Source organism: Mesocricetus auratus, unplaced genomic scaffold, assembly GCF_017639785.1.
Source record: "Mesocricetus auratus isolate SY011 unplaced genomic scaffold, BCM_Maur_2.0 Super-Scaffold_100004, whole genome shotgun sequence".
In the NCBI taxonomy this organism is placed as follows: domain Eukaryota; kingdom Metazoa; phylum Chordata; class Mammalia; order Rodentia; family Cricetidae; genus Mesocricetus; species Mesocricetus auratus.
In genome coordinates, this window is record NW_024429189.1 from 103,287,961 (window position 1) to 103,299,302 (window position 11,342).

Consider the following 11,342-nt stretch of genomic DNA (forward strand, 5'->3'; position numbering starts at 1 on the left):
AAGGGGAAATAGAAGGGACATCACAGATGGTGGGCAAAGGATGTGGTAGTGGGGATGAGATCAGGTGAGGGGGTGAGGATGCAGGGAGAGAGTACTAGAAGAAACACCTAGAATCAAGGGGCATCTCTGGAATGAGCTAGAAACCTTTTGCAATGAAAACTCCCAGCAATCTATGAGGGTGACCCTATGTAAGACTCTTAGTACTATGGGCTATAGAGTCTGAACTGTCCATCTCCTGAAACCTGGCAAGACTTCCACTGACTTACAACTTGCCCTGCCTACAAGATGTGCTGGGGTAAAGATGGCACAGAAATTATGGGAGTGGCTAACCAATGACTGGTCCAGCTTGAGACCATTCCATGAAGGGAGCCCACTCCTGATACTGCCTGGAAGGCCAGGATCCAGAGGCGAGACAATTCAGAGACCTAGGATAGAACCAAACATTACTGGCAATAAAAAGCCAAATAAATGACTCCTAATGGTATTCTGCTATACTTTAGATTGGTGCCTAGCCCAATTGTCATCAGAGGCTTCACCCAGCAGTGGATGGAAACAGATGCAAAGACCCACAGCCAAACATTAGGTGGAGTTCAGGGAATCCTACAGAAGACAGGGAGGAAGGATTGTGGGAACCACAGAGGTGGAGAACACAACAAAGAAACCCACAGAACTCACTAACCTGGGCTCATGGGGCTCACATAGACTGAATCCTTAACCAGAGAGCCTGTAGGGATCAGAACTAGGCCCTCTGTATAGATGTTATAGTTGTGTAGTGTAGATGCACAGATTAAAATACATAGGACTTAGTTAAGTATAGGTTAAATTTATTCAGGGACAAGTCATTTACATAAGAAACCCATGACCCACAAGTTCCTTCCCCGAGGATCCACACTCAGGCTGCTCTCTGTGACCCGACCAGAACCAAGAGAGCACAAGCCTGTCCCAGCCCCCAGTCCAAATACCACACACTCACGTATGCACCTGTGGCCACGCCCAAATGGTACTGCTGGGTGGATCTCTCACTATAGTGTAGCTTTGTCGGTCTTTTCCTGGAATTCCTAACAGTGAGAGCAGGAGCTACCTGCTTTGGAGACCCTTTCCTCCTACGGGGTTGCCTTGTCCAGCCTTGATAGTAGAGAAGGTGCCTAGTCTCACTGCAACTTGATATGTCATGGCTGACTGACATATAAGGGAGGCCTCCCTTTTTCTGAAGAGAAAGGAGGAATGGATGGGGGTGGGTAGTGAATGTTGTGGGGGAGGGACTGGGAGAAGAGGAGGGAGAGGAAATTGTGATCAGGCTAGAAAAGCTAAATTATTGAATTTAATAAAAAAGGAAATGCATTATGCTTCCACCATGGTAATGTCTATATATTTTAATTATGCAAACTAGTGAGTTCAAATATACCTCTATCAGAAGGAACAAAAATTGCATGATTTAAGTACCTTGAACAAATTATTTTATTACAGTGCAGTGTTGGTCTGTATCTAACACAGAGATTTCCTAACACAATACCAGTGAGGTAGCTACAAGACCAAACAAGTATTCTGAGTGAAAAGTTCTTTTAATATTTGCTTTAGCTCTTCACTTTTTTCCTGTCCCATCTCTAATTTCTTTTGATTGTAAGATGTTAATTTCATTGGACTCACTTGGTTCAGTCATTTTACTACTCTATGTCCTGTGAGCCTAGCAAAAGCCGCAGGTCACTGTCACTAACTTCCTTTGCTTCTGCATCACTATCTCCCTGCCAGTAGCTATCAGTCGTTTCTGCTCTGATTGCTGATGTACCTCCTAAGGCAATACTCTGATCTCAATCTTACTTTATAATTAGTTTACATGTACAAGTAGTTTGCGTGCATGGATGTCTGTATACTATGTGCCTGCCTGGTGCTTGAGGAGGTTGGAAAAGGTGTCTGATTCCTTGGAATTGGAGTTATAGAAGGTTGTGAGCTGCCAATGTGGGTGCTAGGAATTGAACCCAGGTCCTTTGGAAGAGCAACCAGTGGTCTTTAACTGCTGAGTCATCTCTCTTGGTCCTTAGTCTTACTTTTAATCACAACAATGTGCTTATGATGAATTTATATTTTTTGTCATTTATTTCTGTCAGAATGAATTTGGATAAATTTCTTCAAGTATTAGTGAAGTGCTGTCTTCTGCATCTAAGAAGGGTCTTACTATTGTCTAGGCAGACCATGGGCTTGGCTTGAGTAATGCTCCTGCCTCAAATTCTGTAGTAGTTGAGATTACAAGAGCATGTGACTTATGTTTACTTGCATTTCCAGTATTTTCCAGGAAAGATTATATACAACTTTATGGAACACAATGAGTTTATTAAAACATCCCAACAAATTTTTAGAATATTTAAAATGAGAGTAACAATGTTACATCAAGGAAAATATCAAGTTTTATGAAAAGTTAAATCATGAAAAGTGAAGACTCTTATCTTGGGAAAGGTTCAGGGTAACCCCTCATTGGAGCAGGAAAAAAGTACAAGGGCAATTCCCATATTCTTAGGTGACACACTACCTATAGTATTTATAAAAGTGGGGTGATGGTGATGATGCAAAGGCATCAGGAATTTTTTATTAGTCTATAAATTTCTATTTAACATCCATACCCTTCCTTAAGCAGGTAAGTCTACACTTTTATAAAATCATCTCTCCACCTACACAGAACAGGCCTTTTGGAGAGAACAATATGATAACCATTTTTCTTAGACATCTGAACTGGTTTGTTTCATAACATAAATATGCCAATCTCTTATGTTAGTTTTTATCTTCAATGACATATGAAAGATCTAAAATCAAATTGGCTGTCTCTATAGCCACCTGTAGGCCACTAAGCTTGGCAGTGAAACAGTCCACAGTCAGGTTGCTGGCTGTGCCCACAGCTGCCTGTGAAAGGCATTTTTGAGGTGCAAAAGGATGATAGGTGCTTCTTAAGAAAGACCAGCTGAGTCCTTCCTGGCTGTTGTACAAGCCACACCCACACCTTGACAGCATATCCTGCCAGTTAACAACAGAAGCAGAATCAGATTGACCTGACCAAAAGTGTCCATACTTCATGTCAATGAGGATATCACCGCCATCGTGTTCCAAAGAGCTAGCAACGGACTCCAGAGCACTGCAAAATGCTTCAGTAGCAATCCGGAGTTCTGCTTGAGAGTAACCATCCTCTCTGACAACGTCTTCTGCCTCATTATGAACCTAAAGAGGAATAAGACCAGAGAAAACATGCAGATCAACTAATATAAAAATGCTTCAGAAAAACACAATACTTGATCAAAACCTTGTTCATAGGGTTATATTCACCTTCATTTCCTCAGGATTTAGCAACAGTGTTGATTGGCCTGTGTGAGTCAACCTGGTAGGCCAGAGTAACAATGTATATTTCCAGTCATGTAAGCAGAGTGAATGGACAGACCCTTTCATTAGCTTATTATAAATGGTTGACTGATAGTTACCTCCTTAAATATGTAAAGGGCAATACCCAGGTTACAGGATTAACAAGACAACATACATACCCGGCAAAATTGCTGAAGAGTAATGTCCCAAATAAAGTACTTATTAGCTAAATGCTTGAGATTGCTTAAAATCATATTGAAAACTTATAATTAAGAGATAATTTATGGGTATGTGTAATTTTCACTTCAATGTTTGAAAAATGAAGATTCTTCCCTTTAATTTAATTTAAAGGTGTTTAGACTTTAAATCTCCTCTTAGTTCCAACTTCCTAAATTATTCTGGAGGGGAAAGGAAGAAAGGAGAGATGAAGAGAGAAAAGGAGGGAAGAAGGGAGGGAGGGAAGGAGGGAGGGATGAAGGGAGGGAGGGAGGGAGGGAAAGATAGAGACAGTGAGAACAAGAACAGTGTTCATGTATGGAGGCCAAACGTCAAGGTCAGATACTTTTGTCTCTTGTTCCCCACTTTTCGTTTTTGAGACAGGGCCTCCCACTGAATGGGTATGCTGGCTGGTGGGCCAGTGAGCACCAGGGATTCTCTTGTCTCCTCCTCCCAGTGCTAGAATTTTTACACGGCTGCAAGACTCAAGTCTTCCTGCTTGCCTAGCAAATACTACCCTGAGCAATCTCCCAAGCTCCATGGAAATGACTTAAAACAGAATTGGTAAATAAGCAAGCTGATAACTGATGATTGAGAACCCATATCCCCATTCTGTGTAAACAGTTCCTCTCTTCTTTTGAAGCCAGACTTAAAAGTTAGATTACATAATCTATATTATACATTTTCCCCATTGCTCAATACTGTACTGTTTCTTCAAAAATATACTTAAGATACCTCTTTTCTCCAAAATATTTTTTCTATTCATTAAATCCTGTTTGTAGATAACAATATTATCCATTACTACCCACTGATTGGCTAGGATTTTATTTTCCATAAAATATACTTTGATAACTTTTCAGTAACTTTATCTTCAATTGCATTGGAAGTGATCTGGGAAAGGTGATAGGATCATGTCTGTAAAAACTGTTTATTGTCTCTCTCAGCCCAGTTACCCCCTGGAAACTCTGCAGGGCCTCTCAGGAACCTGTCAACTGGGAATATGTGTAGAACATGCTTATCTTTTTTAAATTCACTTTCAAACAGAGTATGCTAGGACTTATGAAATGACTAATCAGACCTATAATGCATATATGTAACCACTTTCAGCAAATGGAGACTAACAAGAAGTTCTAGATAGTAGAATTAGTATGTACCAGGCAGATACCCATTTAAAAACTGTGATGACAATCTGGAGAGATGGATCAGTGGATAAAGGGTCTTGTCACTCAGCCTGACAACAACATGAGTTCCATCCTTGGAATCCACACATGGAAGTTGTCCTCTGACCTTCACATACAGGCACCATGGCCTGTTGAACACACACATGCATGAATACACACATGCCATGTGTGCATGCACACAGGAAGTAAACAGTAAATGTGAAATCTGATCCTTGGAATGTGTTAACGAATGAAGTTGGTTCTTTTCGGGAAAAGTACTATTCATTTTTCTGGAAAGTATAAATTTTTCCAACCATAGCCCTTTTATTGTGAGCATTAGTGTTAGTATTTGGGCATCTGTACTGCCCTGTCCTTGGGGATCTGACAGAGATATGCCCTCAGCTGCAGCCACTAAGAGCACCACCTGTGCACATTCACTACGTTCCCTTTTAAAAGGGCCCTGCCCACCTCCCATCTTTTTCTTTCTGCTTCTCTGCCTGTCTGTCTCTCCTTCTCTCCCACCCCCTCTGCCTCTTCTCTTCTGCTGATCCTGTCTCCAAAAGTTGGTCTCTCCTCTCCCCTTCTCTCCCATCTTTTCCCATTCCCCCTCCCCTAATAAAAACCCTCCATATGAGCTCAGTCTCATGATGTCTTTCTCTCTTGCACTGCTTTTTCAAATTACAATTAGAACATCAGGTGCTGTTGAATTTCAGAACTCCCAATAACAGAATGTCAGCTTCAACGTGTATTACATATGGATAATGCTCAAAGAACATGACCATTTGCTAGAGTAGATTCACAATAATCAATATAATCAATTAGCACCTAGTATTTATAAGTATTACTTTCCTGAAATATTTTCCACCACATTATCTGAGTTTTGAAAAGTTAATTACCAAAAGTTTTTGGGTATTAGGATTTGGCCATTGTTTTACAAAACAAAAACTGCTGAAGATTTAAGTAATGTGAAGAGTATGTTTAACTTACCTTGTGTCTGATATAAGCAGCCAAATGTGTTTCTGTACAGCCACCACCCAGTAAAACCCATGGTTCCTTGATTGTTAACTGCAAGACATGCATTGCTGTTTGACATGTGAGCTAAGGAAGAAACATATAATCAGGATCTCACTCTGGTATGTGAACTGTACCATACTCTCATAGTAACTTAGATTGTGAACTCAGAGCCATAGTTTTAATTTTTAATTTTCTGTATGTGTGGCAGGGGGAGGTGCATGTGGAGACACATGAGCAGATGTCAGAGGGCAATTTCTGGGAGTCTGATTTTTCTTTCTACTGTGTGGGTTTTAGGAATTGAACCCAAGTCATCCAGCTTGGTGTCCAGACTCGTTTTATGTAAAACAGCTCTGTTTATTTACTTATTTTTTGTGTGTAGGGGGTCAGTGTGTACATGTGCTATGGTATAAGTGAGAACTTAAGAGGACAACTGGGTGGGAGTCAGTTCTCTTCGTCCACCATACCACATGAATCCTGGGAATTGCACTCAGGTCATTAGGTCTGGTATTCAGTGCCTTTACCCACTCAGATATTTCAGTAGCACATATTTTAATTCATAAAGAACAAAATCTATTTTATCAAAGTAGTAATGTGACTAATAAACATTTCCAATAAAGATTTGAGAAGGAAGAGAGCCATAGAAGCCACAAGTCTGTTTTCATGGAATTAGATGAATATTTTCCTTCACGTCTACTTTGCTCACAAATATATGGCTTAAAAACATCTGTGACAAGGTTTGCTGGTCCTTCCATTAACATCAAAGTCTAAAGAAGTTGTGCAAATGCCATAAAGCCTGTTTAGAAATGATAGCACCAAGCATTGGTATATAAAAACCATGCAAATCTCTGATTTACTAAAGATGAATCTTTAAACTAACAATCAATTCTATATATTGTCAGTGCCCTTAAATAAAACTTTAAGGAAATAATAAACTCGACCAAAAGGTGGGTAATTGGGAAATTCACTTTCTGAGTAAATTATTCATACACATTAGCAGCAGTACACAACAATCCAGGCACGTTCAACCTGTAGTGTAAGGGCCACATGGCTCCCAGAACAGCTAGGAATGCAGCAACGCATTTGTCCATGGCAAAGTGGTACACGTCAAAAGGTTGGACACTGTAGGCAACTCAAACAATTTCTCAGAGAAACTTCACATCAAGAACCTTCAGGTTTTTTGTAAAAGGCAGAAATGAAAAGTGGTATAATATATCCCAAGTTTACTGTAACAGCGCATTAAATTAGCTTACTTGAGCCTTTGCAGCCCCTCTTCGCTCCTTTGGTGCTGGGATCGGACCTTGTATGTACCAAGCACATGCTCTACTCCAGTTCCTAGCCCTGCCCCCTTTTGTCTTTACTTATTATATCACTATGGAGACTGTGGAAAAATAGGATAAAAACAGCACAGCCCTCAGCCTGCAGTGCCTGCTGTGTGACTGTGCATCCCTGCTGCCTGCCTGCAAGTCCACCTACCTTCAGCTCCTCCCAGGCAGTGTCATTTCTGCTGCAGAGAAGCAAGCTGCAGACAGTTGCCTCATTAGGAATAAGATGGAAAAAATGTTTGGAGCCAAATCTTGCAGAGCTCAAATCTTTTACGCTTCCATAAGTAGTAGAAGCTATTGTGTTTAGAGAACCAATAGGCGTTGCTCCTATTTTTGTATAGAAAATATAAACTGTATAAGCAAAGATGGAACTCTTAGAATGAATAAACAGCAATAAAATTCCTAGCTAGTATACCCCCCCACCAAAGCCTATCATTTAAAATATGAAATACAGGATACATAAAAAACATCTTATCTCTGAAATTCATATTCTGATATTTAAATGGTATATAATATTCCTATCTTTTAGTCCTGGCTGGCTTGGAATTAACCATGTAGATCAAGCTGGTCTTGAACTTGCAGTAATCCTCCTGCTCAGCTTCTTGAATGCTGGAATAACAAATGTACATGTGTCTATCTTTACTTGTTTAGGCTCTTTTGGTTTATGAACATTCTCATAGTTATCTTTCTATTGCTGTGACAAAATACTCCATCAAAAGGGGAAAGGTTATTCTGAAACACAATCCTAGGTTACAGTTCATTAGAGAAGTCACAGCAGCATGAGGCCAAAGCAGCTATTCTTATACCCAGTCAGGAAACAGGGCTGCATGCCTGCATGCTAGTGATTAGGCTGTCTTCTCAACTTTAGACTGTCTAGGAATTCCTGCCTAGGGCATAATGCCAGGCAGTGGTCAGGTCTTTCTGGCTCAATAAATGATTTAATCAGGTAAAGTGGTATTATCTATTCGTGTGTGTGTGTGTGTGTTGCTAGGTTTAAACTCAGTCATGCCCATATTAGACAGATGTTCTACCACTGAGCCACATTCCCAAACTTACAAACCTATCTGAACATCTTTTAAAAGCTATTTTGTACTCTCAGGAAAAGACAAACACGCAAAAAAATGCATATATTTTTAGGAAGTCCAGGATCCCTGAAAGCCTACTTATAGATCAAAAACTCCATATTAGGGACCTCATTAATTCTGAAAAAGGGTGGGAAAAGTCCTTTTTTAAAAAAAAATCTTTTATTTCTTTAGGAACTCTCTCTCTCTCTCTCTCTCTCTCTCTCTCTCTCTCTCTCTCTCTCTCTCTCTCTCTCTCTCTCTCTGCCTAGGGGCTTTTGAAAACTGTACATAGGCATGTAAGTGCCAAAGAAAAAGATACTTACTTCACTATACCATTCCTATTTGTTTATTCTCCCACTATCATGTGGGAAATAACAAGTCACAGGTTAAAAATACACATAAAAGTGATTTGAATAATGTATCTCTAAATGTATTTAAATTATATAGAAATCTACACAAACTTCTATAAGAAATAACACAACATTTGAATATCAAAGCTATAACTTGCAGCAATTCACTTTTTTCGGAGGCCAGATTTCGTTTTTTAAAGATACTTCATGTAGTTCAGACTGTCCTTGAACTTGCTATGTAGGTGAAGATTGAGGCTCTTGACCTTCCTGCCCCTTCCACCCAAGTGCTGGGATTAGGTATGTGCCACCATGTCCAGAGACCAGAAAACTCTAATAGAGTCATAATTTTTATACTGTGTTCTAGGTATCTGAGCTAAGTAATAAATCTGGACTAGCACAACACACACACACACAAAAATCAGTGCCCATTTACAACACTGGTGCTGGGGAAAACGTTTCACACTTCAATTTGCCAATCCAGAATACCTAGTTTACCTAAACTGGAAACAGTCAGACCAATGCAAATCAGTAGACAATTTAGATCTGCCCTACAATACCAAAAATGAATTCCAAAAAATTATTTCCATGTTCCTAGTAACTTTCATTTTGATGGTCATTTGGCTGAATGTATCCAATGTTTGGCATAAACCGTTTTTAAATAGTGAACTTTGCCAGGCGGTGGTGGCACACCCTTTAATCCCAGCACTCGGGAGGCAGAGGCAGGCGGATCTCTGTTAGTTCGAGGCTGAGCTGGACCGACAGCCTCCAAAACAATACAGAGAAACTCTGTCTCATAAACCAAAATAAATAAATAAATAAACAAATAAAAAGTGACCTTTAATAATAGTTCAATGAGTTGTGAATGACAAGGTAGGTACCCTGTAGTTCTAACTACCGAGGGGCTAAGGTGGCTCCATTAGGGTCAGCACTTTAAGACCGGTCTAACAATATAGCTGGACCTTGTTAGACAAAAAGCAACCACTGCCATCAATATGGATGTAATTGATAATTTCTGATAGTTTGTCAGTGCAGTTACAGGACACTGATTTAAGAAGTGGCTCACACAAGGGACTCTTCAACTTACTCTTGTACCAATCATGTGTTTAGTCGGTTGAGTTGTGACTGTTACTCTACACATCAATTCACCAATGATTTTAAAGGTCTGAGGGCCAGGCCTGATAGAAACTCTTCCTGTAAAAGGTGCCCTTGGTTCTCAAGAACCCAGTTAGAAGTATTCTTTGTCAATGTCAAACATATATACATATACCTGCCTCCCAAATTAGGAACAACTATTTGGGCAGAAGTACAGAAATTTCTTGGAATTATGATAAAAATGAAGATAAGATTTAAAAGCTTTGTAAATTTAAAAATGTGTGTCCAATATTAAAGACCTTATAATTATGTTAGACTTTTCAACTGCCTGTAAAATACTAAGTGTTAGATCACAACAGACTATACTTGTGAAACAGCTACCAACATTCTGTTTCTAGTAACTGGGCAAAGGGATCTTTTCCACAAAAAACTTTTGCTGTCAATCAAATGAGTCAAATGCTGTAAGGCTTGTGGCTTCTAAATATTTTCAAGGTGTTAACAGTGACACAACCCAAACTTCTCTGCTCAAAAAGGGAGGGCAATGTTAGCTTTAAGGTGCAAAAGCCAAGAGAACTTTTTACCTGTCACTTTGCTCAAGGGTTCCATCAGAGTCACTCCAACTCTGTCGATGGCAATAATGTGATGCTCACTGAGGAACTGTTTCAAAGATGGGTGTATAACTTTTTGGCACAGGACAAGATCTACCTGGTCACCAACTAGCTGCCTTCCCAGATTAAGCAATTGCTCTAAAACTGCATTCTCAAGGGACACTTGGTAAGGGACCACTACTGTTCCTTCTCCGGCATTAGAAAAATCTCCGGATAAAGACACACAGAAGAGTGCCACCTTGAGGGCACTTGATTTTTGGGTTGGTAATAATCTTAGTTGAACTTCTGATATTTCAATGAGCAGTCCAGGTAACACAGCAGAATCTATAACTCTTTGGCCCTTTAAGGGAACAATTATACTCTTCCCTAAAATGACTCGGTCTTCTGCACTTTCCGGAATTGTAAGCAAAAAAGCTTTCAAAATCAAAGCACTGATGTGATCTGCTTCCTTTCTGGTGAGCATACAGGCAGGTTTGCTGGTTAAGATACTGCGGACCAAGCCAAGGAAGATATGTGTACTACTGAAGTCAACTGGGATTCGACAACTACAGGCTTCAGACTTGAGATAACTAGTGCAGAGACCCAAGAGGTATTTATTTAACTTAATGACCTTTGTGGGTGTCAAGCCTATTTTCTGAATATTTTCAATCAGGTTACAGCACAGAATGGCTGTAAATAAGCCACAGTCACTGAAGCAGGACACATGATTCTGCACAGACGCTGTTAGGACCTTCAGTACTGGATGGGTGACTGAGAGGTTGCGAAGCAGGGCTGAGGACTGTGAGGTTGTACACACACAACCTCCCAAGCCATTATGCAGCTGCTTCAGCCTCCCCGAAGGGCCATAGCATGAGGCTAGGATTCCTTTCAAGACAGAAAGTGTGAACCTGACTTTCTCACTTGTCAATGGTTCAGTTTTACACAATGATGGCTTCTTAGCTTCGAAACGAGACATCTTGCTTCAGGTGGAACTTGTACAGGCAGCTATGTTTTGTTCATCTCTATTTTTTTTTCCATTTATTGCACTGTCACGTTTTAACAATGAAAACTATTCTTCATGAATGAAAGTGCACATTCAGCATCACCAGTTACAAAATCAAACGGTTTTCAGACAATAACTGGCATATATTAATTTAATGATATTAATAATTCCAAGTATTTATTTTGCTTCATT

The 11,342-nt window shown here is 39.9% G+C and overlaps 1 protein-coding gene across 2 annotated transcripts; it reads right to left on the bottom strand.

The window, feature by feature from the left end:
- Window positions 1-807: 807 nt before the first annotated feature.
- Window positions 808-11,342, bottom strand: Mkks (MKKS centrosomal shuttling protein). Of its 2 annotated transcripts, XM_005068688.4 has the most exons (4): window positions 10,142-11,342; window positions 7,206-7,381; window positions 5,706-5,816; window positions 808-3,204 (listed from the first exon to the last, which is right to left on the bottom strand). In XM_005068688.4, the coding sequence occupies exons 1-4, from the start codon at window positions 11,121-11,123 to the stop codon at window positions 2,764-2,766; spliced, it is 1,710 nt and encodes a 569-aa protein (XP_005068745.1). In that variant the 5' UTR covers window positions 11,124-11,342; the 3' UTR covers window positions 808-2,763. The 2 variants fall into 2 exon arrangements, with proteins under 2 accessions (XP_005068745.1, XP_012967804.1); XM_013112350.3 differs by lacking the exon at window positions 7,206-7,381 and having other exon boundaries at window positions 10,142-10,281.

What these genes read in the sequence shown, in the direction of transcription:
- Mkks (XM_005068688.4), bottom strand. Translation starts at nt 11,123, where the DNA reads ATGTCTCGTTTCGAAGCTAAGAAGCCATCATTGTGTAAAACTGAACCA. An exon ending in ACCCTTGAGCAAAGTGACAG is followed by an intron (nt 7,382 to 10,141) that starts GTAAAAAGTTCT and finishes ATACAAAAATAG; the next exon opens with GAGCAACGCCTATTGGTTCT. An exon ending in CTGCCTGGGAGGAGCTGAAG is followed by an intron (nt 5,817 to 7,205) that starts GTAGGTGGACTT and finishes TTTCTTCCTTAG; the next exon opens with CTCACATGTCAAACAGCAAT.